This window comes from Phycodurus eques, chromosome 12 (genome assembly GCF_024500275.1).
Source record: "Phycodurus eques isolate BA_2022a chromosome 12, UOR_Pequ_1.1, whole genome shotgun sequence".
Classification (NCBI taxonomy): domain Eukaryota; kingdom Metazoa; phylum Chordata; class Actinopteri; order Syngnathiformes; family Syngnathidae; genus Phycodurus; species Phycodurus eques.
The window spans coordinates 10,998,415-11,020,670 of record NC_084536.1 but is presented as its reverse complement, the minus strand read 5'-3'; the positions used below and the strand labels follow the sequence as shown (position 1 = coordinate 11,020,670).

At 40.9% G+C, this 22,256-nt stretch overlaps 1 protein-coding gene across 5 annotated transcripts in view; it reads left to right on the top strand.

Moving 5' to 3' along the window:
- The first annotated feature begins 1,195 nt into the window (after positions 1–1,195).
- The window catches only part of LOC133410475 (collagen alpha-3(VI) chain-like), an 84,319-nt gene continuing 63,258 nt past the window's right edge, over positions 1,196–22,256 (top strand). Inside the window, exons 1-8 of one of the 5 annotated variants that reach the window (XM_061691705.1) lie at positions 1,196–1,387; positions 7,504–7,588; positions 12,444–13,040; positions 15,117–15,710; positions 17,701–18,324; positions 19,795–20,385; positions 20,463–21,062; positions 21,352–21,927. In XM_061691705.1, coding sequence (XP_061547689.1) covers positions 7,504–7,588; positions 12,444–13,040; positions 15,117–15,710; positions 17,701–18,324; positions 19,795–20,385; positions 20,463–21,062; positions 21,352–21,927 — 3,667 coding nt within the window. In that variant the 5' untranslated portion in view covers positions 1,196–1,387. The remainder of the gene's footprint in view (positions 1,388–7,503; positions 7,589–12,443; positions 13,041–15,116; positions 15,711–17,700; positions 18,325–19,794; positions 20,386–20,462; positions 21,063–21,351; positions 21,928–22,256) is intronic. The other 4 variants (XM_061691708.1, XM_061691707.1, XM_061691706.1 and 1 more) reach the window with 4 other exon arrangements.

The following is a 22,256-nucleotide window of genomic DNA, read 5'->3' as shown; positions in this document are numbered from 1 at the left end:
TCACTATAAAGCCATAAAAAAAAAGACGTTTTTTCTGTGCTTAGGCTATTTCCTTCCATTGTCACCAAATCATTTCATTCACTCCGCTGTGTAATTACAAATGTACTAAAATACACATTCCTGATTGTAAAATTTGTTGCATGCATATAGCCTACTTTTAATACAGTCACACAAATTCCTGCGATGAAAATAAATTAAAGCTACATTAATTAATACAAAATGGAAGAGAGCATGCATTAGAATGAAACATTTGCAAACAAATGCTTCTCCAAAAAGCCAAAAGCCAAGTTTTTTTTTCGAACATTGTTTGTAAATAAGTTTACAGTTGTGAATATACGCATTCAGCTCTATCATAGTCATCTATCCATCCACATTTAATGCATCTTATCCTCATGAGCGTTGCGGATGGGGGTAGGGTGGTGACTGGAGGAGAAGTGGCATTTAAACAGACCAAATAATAAACAGCTTTACGAGCACAGTTAACCTTGGCTTAATATCCTGCACCCCAGAGAAAAAACATTAAAAAAAGATATCTAAAGCTTTAATGTTTATGAATAAACAGAATACATATTTAGGTTCAGCTCTATCACGGCCTTCCGTCCTTCCATATTCAATACTGCCAGTCCTCATTTTGGCCTGGGTAACTGGAGCCTTTCCCAGCCTGTTTCATCGAAAAAAGGGGTACGTACCACAGGGCACAGATAGACAAACCATAAAAGGCAATCGCACACAAAGGTCCATGAGGTTTAATTAAAGAGCTCTACTTGCACAAAGTTATCCTGCACTCCAGAAAATATTTGTAAAAATATATTTTCTATTGTCGCAAAAGAATGTTGTGTGTTTATTTAGCAACTCAAATGCTGGAGAAGCTCATAGGGATACAAAAAGCTGAGAGGTGTGTCTGAGTGAGGGATCAAAGAAAAATGTTAACAAACAGCTTTTTGTATAACATCCGCCGCATGTGGAAAGTTGGTAGGAACGGTGGAGATAACAACCGAGGTAGAAAGAAATCTGTGACATCATCTCACTGCCTTCAGATCCAGACCAAACAGGGCTGCAGTATGTGTCTGCTTTTCATTTAGTGCTCGCTCCCCCCTCTTCCTCTTTTTCCTTCAGAGAGAAGTGGGAGGAGTAGAGTGAGGTGGCAGAATTCCAAGAGTTTGGAAATTTGTCCCATCCCAGCCTGGAACTCTGCGCCACAACTCCTCTGGGTTGAGACCGGGAGAGTGACTGCTTGACTGCCTGTCCTAAAACCCTTTCCCCACCTTTCGGACCTTATCAAAAGGATAATGACCACTAGTCTGCTTGCTAGCATTTACATCTGATAGGTTATTATTCTTCAATTTAAGAAGCAAATAGTGTGGAGTGCCCGAAGCATCCGTTCAGGGTAAGGTTTTAAACATTATTTTGTTGCATGCTGATTTTCGACCGCAGCATCAGTCTCCAGTCATGACATGCACGTGTATAATATATAATCACAGGGTTGTCAGTTTATATAGCGCGCTGTCACTTGGACTCGCCAGGCTATACTTAAGCGAGGGGCAAACGGTGAGTTGCACTTAAAAGTTTGGGCTCAGGAAATGCTGTTGCAATGGATAGGTGTGTCCGAACTTTCAACTGATACTGTACTGTAATGTATTTTCACGCTCCTGGACTGGTTTGGGTCAAATTAGTCTGTTTGAAAATCTTGAAAAAAGGTATATGAAATTCTTATTATGTTTATTTTGCCTCCATTTTTTTATACTTTAATTTTTCGAATGGATTTGCATCGTGTTATTATATTTTTTAATGTTAATTAAAAATAGTGGATCACATTGACTCAGTTAGAAAATCTACAAAAAATATTTTAAAAAGATAATTCAGATGAAACATATTCTGTTGGGCTTGTTTTTTTTTTGTGTTATTAAAAAACGTGTAACATTTGCTTTGTTTTTTTTTTCAAGCAAGTCAAACTGACCAATTTTGAAAATCTGATTCAATTTAATCAGGTTACATTTTTTTCTTATTAGAAAATAATAGTAAAATAAAATTAGCATTTTGTTATTATATTTTTAGACGCTTAAACATAAAGTGGCTCACATTAATCTGTTTTGAAAAAAATATTTTTTAAAAGTCATTAAATTTATTATGATTACTTATTTTTTCTAATCCAAAAAAATAATTGAAAAAAATAGAATTTACATTGTGTTATTATAGTTTTGGATAATTAAACATAGTCACTCACATTAGCCTGTTTTGTTTTGTACATATTAATTTAAAATTCTGATCAAATACATTCTGAGGGCCTTTTTTTCTTATTTAAAAAAGTAATAATTCCAAATACTATCATTTGCATTGTGCTATTCTATTTTTTGATGATTACGCATACATCAGGTCATAAATATTTTTGGTTAGCCCTCATGTTATATTGTAGGTATAAAGAGTAAAATTGACCTTAAAAATGAAAATTTTAGATATTTTTCCAGGTATAAAACTTTTAGGTAAAAAACATACTTGCTGGTCTAATACTCTTTATTGTATTAATATATTGTACGTAATTTTAAGCTATTTTAGATTTTTGACAGTTTTGTGATTAAACATGCAGCAGGTCACATTGATTTTGGGTTAAAACCAATGTCGCTGTTACGAGTCAAATTGACCTACTTAAAAAATAAAATGAAACCTAGCTTATAAAACATTCATGTTTTTTTTTATTTTCAAGGACCTAACATTTACAAGGACCTAATATGACATGCAGAACACAACTGGATGCTGAAGTTGGAATACGGTGATCTGCCTTTTGCATTGCGTGCAACTCCAGAAATAAATAAATTGCATTTTCGACACACTTCCAAGCTGCACAAAATCCTCACAGTTGCTTTGCAGATGAGTCTTTTTGGATGGGCGAGATGTTTCCACTGCAGCAGTCGCCCAAAACCACACCCTCCTCTCTCTCTCTCTCCCTCTCTCTCTCTCTCTCTCTCTCTCTCTTTCTCTCTTTCTCTCTTTCTCTTTCCTTTGAAAGAAGTGAGCAAGAGAATGGAAAAGTGTGAAGATGTCTTTTTTTCCACAGAGCTAGCCAGATGAGTCGTGTTTAGATGGGGAAAGAAGAGGAGGAGAATGAGGAAAAGGGGGTGAAGGGGGGTGGATTGTGATGTGATAGTGGGCCAGTAGTGCTTTGAGAACCTTGTGTGACCTGTCAATCTTCCGTTTTACTGCGACGCACTATACTACCATAATTTGCTGGAGTCATAGAGTCAATCACAGGACATAGACAAACATTTACCCCTGTGGACAGTTTTACAGTCATGAAAGTCACGTTTCCTCTTTTCATGTTCTTACAACAAATAAACTTTTATGGTGCCTCAACACGCCCCAAAGCGCATACATTTTTGCAAGTGCATGTATTCTGATGAAAGTGTGTGTATTTTAGGGGTTCCGAACAAACCCCTCCCAAAACTCGCTCACCCTTGAATGTTAGAAAATAATTAGCCCCCGACACCAATTTCACCCATCAACACAAAAGTTGTCTATGATCGTGGGACACACGCAAAAGTCTCAAGAACCTATGTGCGAAATTGAACAGGAAGTTGGCCATTTTGGTTTCAAACAGAAATTTTGGGCGAATTCCAGGGTTCGTACTTTGACAAACTCCTACAAGGAAATTCAGAATTGGTAGCAGGGATGCCAGACAGATGGGTAACGCAATTTTTTTTTACCGATGCCATCTAATGTGGAAGGACCTTGGCATAAAAATCTCTCACTCAGTGGCACCTCCAGGAACGTTGGAAAAAATTTTCGCTCTCAGCACTAGTTTCACACAATGACACGAAATTGGGCGGACATGTCGATCATAACAGGACGCACGAAAAAGTCTCAAGCACCCATGCCTAAAATTCAACATCTTGGTTTGAAACTTCCATTTTGGACAAACTACAGGGCTTGTCCTTTGAGAACTTTTCACGAGGGAATTAGGCTAAATGAACAACAACTGGAAGCGGGTATTCTGGACAGATGAGTGACGCTATTAACGTGGGTGTAGCATAGCATCAAAGTTTGGGGACCATTTCAAGGATTAGGACTACTGTATTCTTAAATGACCTGACCTAAACACAATAGAGCATGCTTTTTCCAAATGTTTAAAGCCATGCATCCTCCCCAATTGCCCATTTATCACTGCTTGCAGTTTTAATAGCTTTTTTGTATTGCGATTGATAGTACACACTTAGTGTACATGCACAACGTGCTCACCGATGCCTCAGACTGGTGCAAAATCCGTTTGTTATTGACTTGCCCGTGATAAAACTGTTTTGATGTCTTTTTTGGCAAAAAACCTAATGTACACAACTAAACACACAAGTTTATTTAAACCTCACACGTCAACGGCGTAAGATCATGGAGTGAGTACCTTTGTGCGTGATCTCTTTGGCTGGTCGTCTATATGTGACCCGCGATTAACCAGCAACCAGTCCAGGTGTACCCAGTTTCTCACTTAAAGTCAATTGGAATAAGCTCCAGGTCACCTGCAGATATAATGAAGATAAGCGGTTTAGAAAATGCATGGACGGAAGATAGGATAGCGAGAGAACCTAATTCAAATAGTGAACATATAAGCTTAATTACTTACACAGTTTTTATGTTGTTGATTTTTAGTAATCAAGTAAATATACGCACTTCAAACACAACTGTTGGCTTCTATTTTTTGATATTTTTTCTGGATTCAAACTTTTGCATCTGCTTTGTTTTCATAAACGTTAGTAGACATAAACTGCAAACTGCATTACAAAAATCACAAAAAAACAAAAACAAAAACAATGAGTAGCCTTATATTGTCCTATGAGATGTAAGATGTAGATACTAAGATGTCGAAAGAGGGACACTTTGCTCTGTGCTTCTAGTTTGTGTTCACATAATTTATTGCCACCCCCCTCTTGGATGCTCGTATTGTTGTTGGCAGAAGAACTCTTAACCAAGCATTTGAAGAAATACACTATAAATCAGCATGTTTAATGACAATTCCACTCTCTCATGCGCTCTCGCTTTTTTTTTTCTTTTTTTTTTTTCCATGATGCAGCGCAGATGTGTGGAAACCTGGAACGTTCTGAAAGCTTCTACTTTTTTTTTATGGCAGTGACTATGGGTGTAAATCAGCAGAGAGCATTTCTTACTCGTCGGGTGGCGAAAACACAAAGATTATGTCATGTTTCAAATGTCTTCTTCCTGATTGTCGCCATCGCTGCCATCCCATGCCAATGTCACATCCTGACCTGTAGGCTAGCGTGAGGGCCGACGACGGGCACCGTTGTCCAGCCAGTGCACATCTGCTCCCTGTCAGACAGACTAACACAAAACAGCTGTGTCAAAAACTCCCCCCTGAGCTTGTAACTTTATCATGGAGCCTCCTGTCCGAGTCACATCCTCTAGCTGAGAGACTGTACTCGAGTCTGGAATTGATTCATTCCCTTGCATTTTGTCAGTAGGTGGCAGTGTGGAGTTACAATTGCAGTTTCTATCATTGAGTTGGCTAATTATTTGCTTATAGGGACCTATTACTATAATTATTTTCTGTAAAGTTGCCAGAAGGTTGAAGGTATGAGGTAATCAGCTCATGTGAAAAATATACACCTTTTTTTCATTGATACAATTATTTAACTATGAAAATTCCTGAGTCTGGGGTCTTGGGCAGCATTGTGGACTTGTGTATAGTAGGTCTTCCTTCCAGTCAGTGGCCGTTTCTGGTATGTGCAATATGTGTGGTTGCCGGATAGGCAAACAAAATCACCCCTCAAATGGCTGCTTCAAACAAAAATGGCTGACTTCCTATTAAAGTTTGGGCACAGGTTCTTGAGACTTTTTTGTGCGTCCTGTTAGACATGTCCAACATGTCGTATTGATCGGTGAAACTGGTATCGAGGGCGAAATTTTTTCTTATCTTTCCAGGGGCCACTCTAAAGGGAATTCACCCAAAGCATGGCTGCTTTCAAGTACAATGGTCAACTCCCTTATTCAACCTGCGAGTAGTTATGACCGGGCCCTTGAAGCAAGCCCTGGAATTCGCCCAAAATGGCTGCTTCAGACCAAAATGGCCAACTACTTGTTATATTTCGGGCATTAGTCCCTGAGACTTTTTTTTATGTGTCCTATTACACACATTTTCTTCAAAACTTTGAAAGCATCATCAAACTTTAATAATAAATAATAATAATAATAAAGCTTGGAAACAGTGTAGTTGTGTCAGGGTTTTTTGGAGGGAATTATTATTATTATTATTTTTTAAATTGCGCATTCTGGCATGCTGAGGCCCTCAAAAAGGCAATTCATTTTCCATAATAATAAACAACGATTCCAAGGTTCCTTTTCGCTGCCCTAATAAGGGAGAAATAGTTGTTGGGAGTTGCTGAGACTTCTTAGGTGTAGAAGCATTTGACACACCCAGGGATTTATTCCATTCATTAAAAATAAAAGCTTTTCCTTCCTGACACTTTTCCTATACAGATAAGGCACAATTTACTCAGTAGTCCTTCTAGAAAATTTGGGGGGAAAAAACAGCTCCCAACACTTGCTTCACTTGTCAAAACGAAATTCTCTGGACATCGCCCCAGACACCAGTTTGGCCGAGCGACACAGAACGGGGTACAGTACACACATCCATCGTGGCAGGACAAACAAAAACGTCTCAAGGACCCAATGTCCAAAATTGAACAGGGAGTTGGCCATTTTGTTTCTGTTACGTGCGACATTATGTGTGCAGTCTGCTCCGTTCAGTGTGTGTATGCATGCGAGTGTGTAGTCCGTTGCAATCCCTCCTGAACACTTCACAAATTGTAATAGTTGTAGCCTGGAGTATCTTGCCCTGGGAGTGCTTACTGACCTGCTTAAAAATACGAAATATGTCCTTGTCAGCATGTTACATAACCGGTAGATTACTTATACCATGTCCATGCACACACACACACACACACACATACAAAGTGGTATTTTTGCAAACATGTATTTTTCTAAAGAGTGGTCAGCACTGTTGACTCACAGCGAGAGAGGGTTCCGGTATGTGTGGTTTGAGGTTTTCTGTGTGGAGTTTGCATGTTCTCATTCTGCCTGCATTGATTTCTACATATACATACATAGATACATCCATAACATTTTTTTTTTTAAAAATCACAGTAGGTTAATTGGAAATTGTCCATTGGTGTGAATGTGAAATGCCTTTGCATCAGCCATCCACACACATAAATCATTTTTAGTATTATGTCATTTCCACAAATGTTTGTACAGGTAATTTGCTAGAAAATTGACCTTACATTTGGGGGTTATGGTGCCACCTCCTGATTTAGCATGTACTTGACAGTCAGCAAATGTGAGTTCATGTGGACTAATGCCATTTCCTATTAAACATGAATTAGTTGCCAAGTCAAGTAAAAAATTCATTAACTGCTGATTAACAAAGTCCAGACTGATCTGACCCGTCCGATATGCTGTCTTCTTAACTAAGTCAAATTTTCCTTTTTCCCTGTTTTTCTTGTAAAGATGACGAGGCATCGGTTGCTACCGCTATGCGCCCTCCTGGGGGTCCTGTTCTCAGGATTTCTCCCGAAACTCGATGCTCAGGATGGTAAGTTGAACTCCAATGAGTGCAGTTGAATTTTACAGGTGATTCTCAACAGTGGCGATGCCCTCTCGAAATTGCTAACATTTTTCTGAAAATTAAGCCCCTGAAGTCAGTTCCACTTACTGTAGCTGTATGACATTTGCTAGTCAGGTCTATCGTGAATAGACCCGCAAAAATGTTTAAAGAAGCCATGTCCGGAAAGACACAGGAAGTCCAACATTTTGCTTTGAAGCAGCTATTTTAGGCTCATTTGGGCCATTTCTAGGAGCCCTTGAAAAGTGAACACCAGAGATTTGTTCGATTGCTACCAAATTGGAACAATGTATACTACGGCTAGACAGATTAGCAGTGCTAAATTACCAAACATTTGCATTTTTGCCATTGCATCTTTGACGACTCGCCATAAAAACGAAAACTCTAATAAGTCAGAATTTGACCAAGTGTTTTAGGCGCACCCTACTAGGAGAAATCCATACTTACTATACTATTGAGGCCTCCTGCTTGCAAACCTTCATGATTACAGTAATCCCCTGCTATTTGCAAGGAAAAGGAGCGAGTAATTGACTCCTCCAAAGTGTTTAGAATTGCCTATATTAATAGTTCAAACTATAAATATACCACAAACTATGTTATCAAAACACATTACGATATATTATTAAACAACAGCTAGGAATGTTCATATTAAACTCATAAAAGAGTGGAATTGGTCATTAATATTGTCCTCCACACCAATCTTTCCTCTTTTTGAAGATTGTGCAAGCGATTTGGCAGCTGATGTATACTTTCTAGTGGATTCGTCGTGGAGTATGGGAAAGGAGAATTTTGAGTGTCAGACATTTTATGTACAGTACGATACAAGCATTGGACCAGGTCGGAGGGGGGAGATTCAAATTTGCTTTGGTGCAGTACAACACCAAGCCGCAAACCGAGTTCCACCTCAAGAGGTACCCGACAACGCAGGGAGTCCTGGCGCACGTCAAGGCTATGTCGTATCTCGGCGGGGGCACCCGGACGGGCCTGGGCCTGGACTTCCTGATCCGCACCCATTTGAACAGCGCTTCCGGCAGCCGGGCTAGCGAAGGAGCGGCGCAGGTGGCGGTGGTGCTAACGGACGGCCGCTCGCAGGACGACGTGGTCGAACCGGCGCAAGTGCTGCGAATGGCCGGCGCGGAGGTGTTTGCAGTCGGAGTTCAGGACGCTGTTGACTGGGAGCTCAGGGAGATTGCTAGCCAACCTCGTCAAAGTCATATGTTCAGTGTAGACTCTTTTCTGGCCTTGCGGGGTCTGAGCCAAGATTTAGTAGGTTTTAGATTTAGTGGGTTTTTGCGATGCAGTGGCACAGTCGTGGGGTTCGCCGATGATGAACGAAGCCCCCGGGGCTAGAGGAGGGACAGGTAATGAAATGGGACAGTCGTCCACTATCATACTAATGTGTCCGCATGTGCCGGATGGAATCCGTTGCACATGTGGCTGACTTTTTATTATTAACACAATCAGATACACTTTACCTACAGTAACCTTTCATTATCTACAAAAATTAACATCACTTGCTATGTTTACTTTTAGAAAACCCCTCAGATGCATGTGATTGAGAGCCATATGTCTACACCCAACAAATTCTGTTTGGTAATTGAAAACATTGAATCGTAAATATTTTGGTCCTTCAGGTTTGAAATATGCCAGTTATTTACATTATCTATTATTATCAATCACATAATTAACCCTCCTGTTACCTTACATTATACGTTTTACCCCAGCAAAATACACCCCCAGAAAATGATTAGAAATATATATTTTTTTTTTTTTTCACCCAAGTCCATGTGGCAGTTACTTTGTTTGTTTGTTGCCTACCTAACTAGCCCTAAATATGTTTCATATATTCTCCCAGGGGAACTTCCCAAAGACTACCCAGTCTCTCCATTAAATTACAACGTAAGAAAAATCATTAAATAAGACTCAAGACGTTGGATGGGGTCAAATTGACCCCAAAGATGATAGGAGGGTTAAGAGCTCACATAATAAATATTAATACCACAACAGCACATCACAACTTCTACACCAATCAGTGATCTTTTAACAATTGCTAACCACTCACCACCACTTGCTTATGTGTCCTGTACATGTTTGCCCTTATCCATCACAATGTCTAAATGTTTGGTTTTTATTATTATTATTTCTTTTTTTAAGTGTAACATTGTGTATCTGAGACAGTGATGAATCTGACTGGTCTCCATTCTGACACTGCTGAAGAAGTACTAAAAAACAAGTCAGTTGGGCCCATAGGTTGACCCGTGGCAATTATTTTAATAGTTACTTCACAATGCAGATGTGTAACCAAATTCAGTAAGTACTGACTTCAAAGGAAAATAAATGAAATGGAAATTGATGATAAAGTCGATCGAGCCGAGAGGTTGATACATGGTAAGTTTTGGAATACTAAATATTAAGAGCTATGGAACAAAACTGACTCAGTACAAACTTCAGCACACAAAAGGATGAGCCAGCAGGTCATTACTGGTCACTTTATCTGAGGTCCATAACACGAGTCTGCATGGTTGGCTGAAACCATGGAGTTTGTACAAGGAACACACTGTATCAATGTCATCATCAAAATAGATCGTTTTCCTCTGTCGCAATAAAATATACATACGTACAGTATGTTAATATTTTGCTCATCATTATTCCCAGACGATGATAGAAAGGCATATTTTCCCCAGCCTATTGTTTTCCCCATCATGATTACTGTAGATACACTTTTGCCCAAGAGCACATGAACAGTGAAGCCTATTTCTGACTGAAAACATTTGGGTTTGACATCAAAAGATGAATATGAGACGAGAGCAAAATTACATCCATCCATCCATCCATCCATCCATCCATCCATTTTCTGTACCTCTTATCCTTACAATGGAACCTCGTTTTTCGTATCCACTAGTTTTAGTATGATTCACCAATTTATTAATTTTTAAATCAAAATGTTGTCCCCGTTTTCGAACATTTGCTTGGTTTTTGTACTAGGAAAAAAAAACGTGTGATTAGGCCATTGAATTCTCAGAAAAGGTGCACGTTCATCCGAAGCATTTCATAGGTTGTGTATAAAGGGTTCAACGGACAGCAAGGCGTATTCCATGATGCAAGCCTTTACTAACAACTCAAAGCAATAACCCTCTCGGTCTGCTTTGCAATACACGGGCAACATCTGTGTAACACATCCTGTCAAAAGTCAGACCTTCAAAATAAATGCACATTGTAGATAGAATAACACTCTAACACACTGTTCACCACACCTTCTTGGGCTGCATGGTTTTAATAGTCGCACTCAATAAATAAGCACAAAATACTGTAGTGAGTACGGCCCTGGTTATCACTGGGCCCCCCCAAAAAGTGTGGTGAAACTGTTTTTATATTGCCGTCCTTTTATTTTAAAGGCTTAACTTTTAACAAGATGTGTTAGCCAATGTTGCCCCAACTTGTCCGAATGTTGCCGAGCAGACTGGGAGGCTTGTTATTGCCGTCAGTCTGTTGAACCCTTTTAATGCAACACACGAGAAAGTTCAGAGTGCCAGCGTTTTAGCGATACTATCACAGTGCCCAAAAGCGCTTTACAAAGCCTCAGATTCACCCATTCACAAACAAAAAGGCGAGAAACGCTATAGAATGAAAGAACACAGAAAATGGCTCCCTTCTCTCCCCTCCTCATTGTATATGCCATCAAGTCTTCAATAGAAGTGATGTTAAATGTTAATTTATCCATATTTTTAGCAATTCATATTTCATACTGTTTTTGGATGTAAAGCTATAGTTATGTATAAAATGTATTTTTTGTTCAAATTTTTGGTTGTCTCGAATGGATTAATTTGTACATTATTTCCTATGGGAAATATTGCTTCAGCTGCGATTGGCTGGCGACCCGTTCAAGGTGTACCCCGCCTCCTGCCCGATGATAGCTGGGATAGGCTCCAGCGCTCCCGCGGCCCTTGTGAGGATAAGCGGCTCAGAAAATGGATGGATGGATGGAAATCAGACTTTCAGGAACATAATATTTACGAAATCCAAGGTTCCACTGTATGTGCTTTTGTATCCAATACACAACTTCTCTCAGCTTCACAATGACTTGTTTGTCCACCCCATGGATAGTGTGTGTAAGTGTGTGTGTGTGTGTGTGTGTGTGTGTGTGTGGTTGAGGGGCAGGAGGGTTTGATTTGAACTATGTGAAGCACTTTGAGTTGCATTTCACTGCATGAAAAGTGCTTCATAAATAAAATTAGACGGATTGATTGATTGTTCCAATACTTGTGCTCACATGAAAAGTGGATGGTTTCACCAAAAGTTGTGTATCCGATCCAGAACTTGTCGCTCTTTTGTCTCATATTCATCTTTTGGTGTCAGAGCCAAATGTTTTCAGTTCACGGCAACGATAAAGGAAATGCTCTGTTTCAATATTTTTGCAGAGGAGTGTATGTTCATGTCCATGTCCAGTGTATGTCCACTTTCCCCAAATCCAGGCAAATGTGTAAAATTGTCACTTTAGTTATTGGTAGCTTCCTTTGAACTCATCTAAACTAAAAAGAGCTGCAAATTGGTCAAGTATGCGAGCCACATGTTAAGTCATTGTGAAACCAAACACCACATTCTAATCTACGCTTTGCAGTAATCTACTAAAGACAGCTAACAACTGGAATCACTTGGGCAAATCTCCTTGGTTCAGCCGACATGCAGCATGATGTTTTTTTGCAATGATTTGTTCACACTGAATGTGACTTGACACCCAAGATTCTTTCCCTACTTTTTCACCGTTAACCCTTTCACAAGTTCCATTTTGTTCTGTTTCTCTCTCTCTCTCTCTCCCCCCTTAAAGCGCAAGATTCCGCAGACCTTGTACTCTTAATTGATGGATCGCAGAACGTTGGAGCAGCAAACTTTCCATACGTGCGTGAATTGGCGTTGAGAATCATTGAGCGCCTCGATGTGGGCAGAGAGACCGTTCGGGTGGCCTTAGCCCTGTACCACGCCAGCCCAGAGATTAAGTTCTATCTCAGTAGCTATGACAGCAAAGCGTCCGTCCTGGAGGCTGTGAAGGAACTTAAATACTCAGGGACTCCTCAATCTAACCTGGGCCTGGCCTTGGAGGAAGTAGCCCAGAGCCTTTTGAGCGAATCAGCAGGGGGCAGGGCAGAGGAGGGCATACCCCAGATGGTGGTTGTTATCAGTGCTGGGCCATCCACTGATGATACCGGTGCTGGTGACCGAGCCCTTAGGAGGGCCGGAGTTATCACGTTTGGGGTGGTCATCGGTAACACTGCCACTGCAGATGTGGAAGCAGTCGCTACCGATAGGTCGTTTGTCCTGTCGGCCCCTGATTTCAGAACAGTGGCGAGCGTGGGTGACCAGCTGTCACCGTTGGTTCAGGGTGTGGTCCAGCGCACCATTATAGTACAGAATGAGTTCACAGAAGGTAGGTAACTTTTCTGTAATTGTGGTTATTGTGTTTTTTGTTTTTTTTTTTCAAGATTTTGCTCTTACCTAAAAATCCTTCGACAGCTTGCATCCAATGGTCCTTAAAGTGTGAGCTAGACATAATCATGTGCTATTGTTTTATTTTGTAAAACTGCAAATCTGAAAATTTCTGGATAACAATAATAATGATGTTTTTTTGGGCATCAACAATATCATTTGGTTTAAATACTTTCTACATACTATTGAAGAAACAGTAAAATTGATTTGGGCAGTTATTGCTCTTGATTTTGGGCAACTGGGGAATAAATCTTACTTTAGGCTGTGGTAAAGATGATATAGTTAATGCGTCATTATAATTATTACTATTAGCTGGCTCAAATATGGGTATAAAAAGTTTAGTGTGACATTCCTCATTTCAACGTCAACATCGAGATCTGGCAAAAATCAAAAGAGTCTGCATTAAAGTGCTCCCCAATGCCGGATACTGTATTGTATTTTTACTGTACTGTCCAGGTGGTCTGATAAATTTGTTAATCCAGCTATATAAAGTTTTTTATTGTGGACTCTTAAAAAAACATTTTGGTAACGATCAATGTTCATTTAGGGCAGCTTTGGAAAAACCCTTTCATTTTGTCGTTGAAATTAAATTTTTAATGTTAAATAATAATAATTATTATTCATTCATCCATCTTCCGTTCCGCTTATCTTCACTTGGGTCGCGGGCGTGCTGGAGCCTATCCCAGCTATCGTTGGGCGAGAGGCGGGTTTAACCCTGAACTGGTCGCCAGCCAATCGCAGGGCACATAGAAACAAACAACCATACGCACTCACATTCACACCTACAGACAATTTAGAGCCTTCAATTAACCTACCATGCATGTTTTGGGGATGTGGGAGGAAACCGTAGTACCCGGAGAAAACCCATGCAGGCACGGGGAAAACATGCAAACTCCACACAGGCGAGGCCGGATTTAAACGCGGGTCCTCAGAACTGTGAGGCAGACGTGCTGACCAGTCGGTCACCGCGCTGCCATTATTATTGTTATTATTATCCATCCATCCATTTTCTGAGCCGCTTCTCCTCACTAGGGTCGCGGGCGCGCTGGAGCCTATCCCAGCTGTCATCGGGCAGGAGGCGGGGTACACCCTGAACTGGTTGCCACCCAATCGCAGGGCACATACAAACAGACAACCATTCGCACTCACAGTCATGCCTACGGGCAATTTAGAGTCTCCAATTAATGCATGTTTTTGGGATGTGGGAGGAAACCGGAGTGCCCGGAGAAAACCCACGCAGGCACGGGGAGAACATGCAAACTCCACACAGTCGGGGCCGGGGATTGAACCCGGGTCCTCAGAACTGTGAGGCTGACGCTCTAACCAGTCGACCACCGTGCCGCCTGTTATTATTATCTGTCTTAAATTTGATAATAAACAAGGTGACTTGAAGTTTGAAATTCGTTATTGTAAGATTTTCACATTGGAAAAACCCACACTGAAGCACTTCACAAAGCCAGAGTCTTCTCGTTTTTATGACAGGTGGTTTAATAGATTTGTTAACCACTGTCTCATTGAAGCAAGTATCCAGTGTAAAAAAAAAAAAATAATAATTATATATACATACATACATGTGTATATATATATATATATATATACCCGCGACCCTAGTGAGGATAAACAGAACGGAAGATGGATGAATGAATGAATGAATGAATGAAATGAAATGAATGGGGAGGAGGGGGGGGGGGAGTGTCTGCATTTAAAGCAATTCACGATGCTGGATGCTGTCTTTTTGTTTTTATGACAGGTGGTCTAATAAAGAGGGCATTCAGCATTGTAAAGTGCTTTAATGCGGACGCTACCCCCCCCCCTCCCCTCCCAAAAAAAACCCAACAAAAAAATCACCTAAATTTGGGTGGTGGTTAAGCACTGTACATGGTGACACAATGAAAGGAACCTAAATGGCTAATGATTATAATGGGGACTTAGCAATGCTACTAGTATTAAAAGGAGAACTCATCAAAGTTGTAGTTAATTTTGAGTCTCCTATTGATCTATGTTCTCTCCTCACCAGCCTTGGCCGTTGGAGAAAGAGACATCATTTTCCTCCTTGACAGCACGATGGGTGCCACAGTTATCAACTCCGTACGTGAATACATCCGGAAGTTCATCGACATCATGCCCATTGGCCCGGACGGTGTGCAAGTGGGTTTGGCCCAGTTCAGCAACGTCCCCCGACTGGAGATGGACCTCAACTCCTACGGATCCAAGGACGAACTAACGACCGCTTTGGGTCGAATCAAACCCAGACCGGGCCAGGCGGTCAACATCGGGGCGGCTTTGGACTTTGTGAGGACTGACATGCTCCGGCCTGACAAGGGCAGTCGCCTTCAACGAGGCGTCCCGCAGCTTTTGCTCCTGATGACCACGAAAAGGTCCGCTGATGATGTGAGAGGGCCGGCCAGGGCTCTGCTGCAAATGGGCGTGCTGACCTTGGCCGCCGGTTCGAAGACGGCCGAGGAGCAAGAGCTAAAGGAGATTGCCTTTGACGAGAGTGTCGTGTTCATGATGAAGGACTTCCGTATGCTACATCGCAACCCGAATACGATCATGAACGCACTTTCTACTTTGGCTGGTATTGTGGTGACTGAAGTGCCCACTGAGCCAGGTAAGGCTTTGTACTCCAAACACATCCATACATTTCATACGTTCATCCATTTTCTATAGCTCTAGTCCTCATGAGGTTCGCAGATAAATTTGAACCTATCCTAGGGGACATGGGATGAGATGCGTGATACACCCTGGACTGGTCGCTAGTAGACCTATCACGATAGCAAATGTTTAGGACGATATATTTTCCCCAAAATTATCACGATAAATGATAGTATTGTTGTTTATTTAGGTCACTAATAATTCAAGTGCATCCTTTTTAAGAAAAATTAACTTTTAATTATAAACAATATTGAACACTGGCTGAAATGTAGAACAATAAATAAAATATCTTAGATAAATAAAAACATATAAATAAACTGACTCAGTTCACAAAAAATGTACTTAAACAAATATACATTTGGCATAGAGGTATGGAGAGTCATTAACCCATTAAAGAGGCCAAAGAATGTCTTGTAAATTCGACACACCACAGAGAAGTGTTTTTACAAAGCCAAAAAATAAAGCTCTCAAGTCTGAAATCATGAAAAATAAGGCTCTCCTTCAAGCTGCAGGACTGTGTGCAGAGGTGGGTAAAGTAGCCAAATATTGTTCTCAAGTTAGAATACTGTTACTTTAGAATAATATGACTCAAGTAAAAGTAAATAGTAGTCCTCAAAAGAATTACTTGAGTAAGAATAACAAAGTATATCGTGAAAAGACAACTCAAGTACTCAGTAACTGAGTAACTTATGATTTATTTTTTTAAACGAGCGTAAACATCAAATAAACGAAAAATATTTAAATAAAATATGCATGTGCAAAGTCCGATATTGCTGAACAATATCACTTAATCTGAAATACAATAAAGAAAATATTTATAAAATAATAAATTAAGGCAAATTCAGCTTCAGGAAATTGTCTCTACTATTTTGTGTCCACTTGTTAAACAGCACAATAGGCTCACCAGGCAGAGATTACAAAAACAGGAACAAGGCAACAGTGGATCTAAAAAGTCTACACACCTCTGTTCAAATGCCATTTTTTATGTGATGTAAAATAATTTAGACCAAAATAAATAATTTGAAACTTTTTCCACCATTAATGTGACCTAGAATTTGTACAACTCAATTGATTCTTTCTTTTTGAGAGGGGAGCTGAAAATAAACAACTGAAATATTCTTGTATGTGATTGACTTGGACTTGGGGTTTAACTTGCTGCCTGCCTTCTTAGCCTGGTCACCATTGCAAAAGAGATTATCTGTCTCAACTGGTTTTTTACCTAGTTAAACAAAGTTAAAATAAAACAAAAATAAACCTGGTTGCACGAAGGTGCACTCCCCCTTATAAATGGGATGTGGCTGTGTTCAGGAGTAACCAGTCACATTCAAACTCATGTTAAATGGGAGTCCACACACACCTGCCACCAGTTAATTTTTTAGGTGCCAAAAAAACAAGAACACATGCATAGGGCCTTACAGAAGCATTCATTGCTTCATTATTTTCATGAAGAAGCTGTTGGTTGAACAAATGTATTGACAAAGTATAGACGTTTTACGCGATCATTTTTGGTACTTGCACTTTAACTGTAGTGTGTGCGAGTGAGCGATTACACCACGGCAAAGATGCATGTTTAACAGTTACTTATGACCATGAAATAAAGCTAATGTTGCCAAAACAAAACATCTAAATCTTACCGCAAGATGTTTTCTCAAGTTTGAAGTGGGCTGAAATATCCAAGTTTAGCCAGTTATAAGACTGCACTGGATGATAAAGCTGTTATTCTTCCAAGTCTTAAATGCATGAGACAGGACTCCCCCTCAAAAAATGCCAATTTCATGTCTTCTCTTTAAAGAGGCTGAAAAGTGTGCTGAAATTCCTGATCATTGGGGTATTCTAATGAAAGTCTGTCCCAGACAAGTTTTGATTTGTGGATAAAAAGCATAATATGTAGGTTCAGAAAACATTGGTTTAATATTCGTTAATTTGGTATTTTTTCTTTTCCTCAGTGGTGGAAATAACAACGGTGCAGACTCAAAAAGTGGTCAGAGACATTGTCTTCCTTGTGGATGGCTCTAACTACATCGGCAGCAATAACTTCCCATACGTGCGGGACTTCATGATTAATGTGGTCAATCAACTGGAAGTAAACCCTGAGAGGGTCCAAATTGGCCTCATGCAATTTGCCGAGCAGCCCAAAATTGAGTTTTATCTCAACACCGCACGTGACAGGCAAGATGTCGTGGACAGGATCACGCAACTCAGACTGACCGGAGGCTCTGTTTTAAACACGGGTGCAGCCATGGAATACGCCCTTCGCAACATGTTCAGTACGTCAGCGGGCTCACGCAAGAGACAAGGAGTCCAGCAGGTGCTGGTCCTCATCACGGGTGGTCCGGCCCAGGATGAGATGAAGAGTGTGGCTGACAAGCTGGCGCTTGAAGGCGTTCTGACCTTTGTGGTTAGTTCCGGGCAAGCAGACCAGGCCGTGCTACAAACGGTAGCATTTGTTCCAGACTTGGCTTATCATGAGTCAAGTTTCTCTTATTTGCCAGCAATGGCTGAACAAATCATCCCAAAGTTAATAGCGGTCGTCGGTGACACAGACTTGTCAACAGTTACTGAAGAACCCGGTGAGTTTTTTGTGTCTGACACATTTAAACTTATGTAAAAAAAAAAAACACTTTTTAAACACATTGAAAGTGAGAAAATTATATAGACAAACTGCGTATTTAGCGGGCGATTTTTGCAGTGTTGAGAAAGTTCATTTTCTATGCAAACTAGTTCAAAGTTCAGTTCACGCTTCCAAAAATCGACGAGTTCAGTTCATAATTCAACATTTTGAACTAAGTTCACTGTTCCAAAAATGAACTACTTCATAGTTTCACTTTTTTTTTCCTACCTGTATATGTTGCTGACGGGCTATTACCCACAAAATACTGGCATTCCATTTCCCCATTGTTGCCACCCATTCAGTCCACACTCGTAGCCAGCTGCAGCTTTCACCCTGCAATCTCAAAAACATGAGGAAAAACTTGTTGCTTGAATGGTGTTTTTTTTAATGAATTAAAACAAAAGCATGACTTTTGTCCTTATTGTACAAAAAAAAAAACAATAATCGAATAAAAAAAAAAACATGCCACACAGTATGACAAGAATGATGGTGAAAGGACATTGATGACTTCGCATTCCTAGAAGCTCTGGCTGACTATACTATAACAAAATATTTGATCTGATCTAGTCTTATATTACAAAACAAAATAAAGTCCATATTATGAGAGTGTGATCATACAGTTTTAACTAAAGCATTCTGATCCAAATAATTTTCCTTTCAAAGAACACATTCTTTCCCATTTACAGAGTGCCCCTGAGCACATCTCACACATGTAAACATGAATGGGGGCCGCACTGAATAAGTTGCCCATATGGTGTTTATACCCCGACATATGAAGGCTCGTATATATGTAGTGTGTTCAGATGGGTTTTGTCCTAGAAGTCCCTGACAAAGCCTGGCACTCTTGAATGAAAATGAACTTTCATTCTAAAACTGTTCACAGACACCAGAATGAGCACATTGTCATTAACGTTTGTCAGTCAGAAATGAACTAAGTTCTGTTCACATTCGCCCATAACATGAACAAGTTAATTAACCTTCGTTCAGCTACAACACCAGATTTGTGTATATGATTCCTTGGTAGGCGGCACGGTGGCCGACTGGTTAGAGCGTCAGCCTCACAGTTCTGAGGACCCGGGTTCAATCCCCGGCCCCGCCTGTGTGGAGTTTGCATGTTCTCCCCGTGCCTGCGTGGGTTTTCTCCGGGCACTCCGGTTTCCTCCCACATCCCAAAAACATGCATTTATTGGAGACTCTAAATTGCCCGTAGGCATGACTGTGAGTGCGAATGGTTGTTTGTTTCTATGTGCCCTGCGATTGGCTGGCAACCAGTTCAGGGTGTACCCCGCCTCCTGCCCGATGACAGCTGGGATAGGCTCCAGCACGCCCGCGACCCTAGTGAGGAGAAGTGGCTCAGAAAATGGATGGATGGATGGATTCCTTGGTAAAATTCAATTGAGTTTTATTATTTCTGACTTGTTTTCCACAGTGGTTTCCGGATCTGAAAGGGATGTTGCCTTCCTTATTGATGGCACCGACTTCGTTCGGTCAGACTTTGCTTACGTCCAGGATTTTATCCTTAAGGTTATTGAACCGCTTGACATCGGGAGTGACAAAGTGCGAGTTGCGGTGGTTCAGCACAGCGAGAGGCCAACTCCTAATTTCTACCTGAACACTTATCAGACCAAAGAGGAGGTTGTGAGAGCTGTCAGTCAAATGACACTGGCCGGAGGACGCAGTCTCAACACGGGATCAGCTCTGACGTTCATGCGGGACACTATCTTGTCCGAGAGATACGGCAGCCGCAGAGCGCGGAGTGTTCCGCAGTTTTTGATTGTTCTGACCGGAAGAAGATCCAGGGACAACGTGAAGGAGCCTGCCGGTGTACTGAAGACCGAGGGGGTTGTACCATTTGGCGTCGGTGTCAAAGATGCGGACCAAAGGCAGATCGAAGAGATTTCGCACAACCCTTCATTTGCCTTCAAAGTGAAGGAATTCAACGAACTCGGTACTGTCCCTCAACGACTTAATACCTTTGTGGGCCTTCCAAGAGCTGAACTAGACACTGTCCTGCGAGAAGGTAAGAAAAAAAACACTTATTTCTGCTGTTAGCTCAAGGGTTTCCTAAAAATCTCCATGTATTTTTTCCATTTATAGTACAAGGTCATGCTGTAAAAAGAGATATTGTATTTCTACTGGATGGCTCTGAAAAGACCAGAAACGGGTTTTCAGACATAAAACTCTTTCTTAAGAGCATAGTGGAGAGTCTCTATGTCAGTGAGAACCAAGACAGAGTGTCTGTTGTTCAGTTTGCCGATAAGCCCAATGTCAACTTCTATCTGAACTCCCACAAGACTGAGAGTGACATTATGAACGCCATTGACAATTTAAGGCACGGTGGTGGTGGGGAGCGCCTTAATGTTGGGGCGGCACTGCAGTTTGTAAGACACAGCGTCTTTACTTCCTCCTCTGGCAGCAGGAGGCTGGAAGGCGTGCCACAGATTTTGATTCTTTTAGCTACCAACCCTTCCACCGATGACATAAAGAGCCCAGCTCTCGCTCTTAAGGACCATGAAATTGTATCCCTGGGGGTTGCAGTGGGTGATGCCAATTTTTCAGACTTGGAAACGGTTACCTTTGAACCTGGTTTCATATACAAGATCACCCGTGTTTCCGAGTTGCCCTCAATCAAATCTAAACTTGTTGCTGCGCTGAATGCAAATAAAGACGCCACAGAATCCACATCTGGTTTAATAGGTAAGAATCCCATTTACTGATTTCATGAAATCTACTGATTCTGCACAATTGTCTTAATACGTGTTTTGCATTAGACAATATGAAACTCACTGAATTTTATATAGACTATATACTCTGTATACTATTTTCTGTCTTAGTCTTTCAGCGATGGAGTTCTTTTTCAAGTCCAACCACACGATTCCTTTTAGATTTTCACATACTCGGAACAAAAACATAAAGGGCTTCACCTTTCATTCCCTGCACACTTGTCTCTGAATGATCTTTATATGTATTTACACACTGAACGCAGGCCGCACTAAGAGGGACATCGTGTTCCTTCTCGACGGTTCGGACGCCTCTAGAAACGGATTACCGGCTATTCGGGAGTTCATCAGAAGAATGGTAGAAGAGCTGGACATTGATGATGATAAGGTCAGAGTGGCCGTCCTTCAGTATAGTGATGACACCAGTATTTACTTCAACTTGACGGCCCACGGTTCCAAACGAGCCATCATCTATGCTGTTAGAAGCCTTCGGCATAAAGGCGGGAGACTGAGGAACACGGGAGCTGCACTTGAGTTTGTGCGGGATTTCATTTTCAACGCTGCCTCCGGAAGCAGAGTTGTCCAGGGAGTCCCTCAGATTTTGTTTTTATTGAGTGGAGGCGAATCCGACGACGACATTTCTGGAGCTGCAGCTGACCTCCAACAAATGGGCGTTTTGTCTTTTGCTATTGGAATGAAAAATGGAAAACAAGAGGAGCTAGAGGAAATTGCCTCCTCTTCCGCTCATATTTTTAATTTGCCCGTTTTCGGTGAACTTTTGTCGGTCCAACAAGAGATAGTGTCATTTGTCCAGGTGGGAAAAGCGCTTGAGGCTCCTGTAGGTAAGATTTGCCTCTGGTTTTGCCTTGTTTTGAAACATTTGCTCCTTTTTGGGAGCTTCAATGAAACTGATATCAACATCCATAGAATGTCTGTTGATCAGTTTATTAACCCTTAAAGTTTCTCCACTTGTTCGGAAAAACTTGATTCCACTGTTTCTTGTATGGCTCACCTACTATCCTCTCCGGAGAGCCTTTTCTTGACAGCTCCACATCATCTCTCTTTCTGAAGCTCTTCCTTGAGCCAATGATTATCAAATCATTGACATCGAACTTTGATTTGATGAGAGTCTTCTCTTTCAATGTTCATCAACTTTTTTCTGTGTACATAG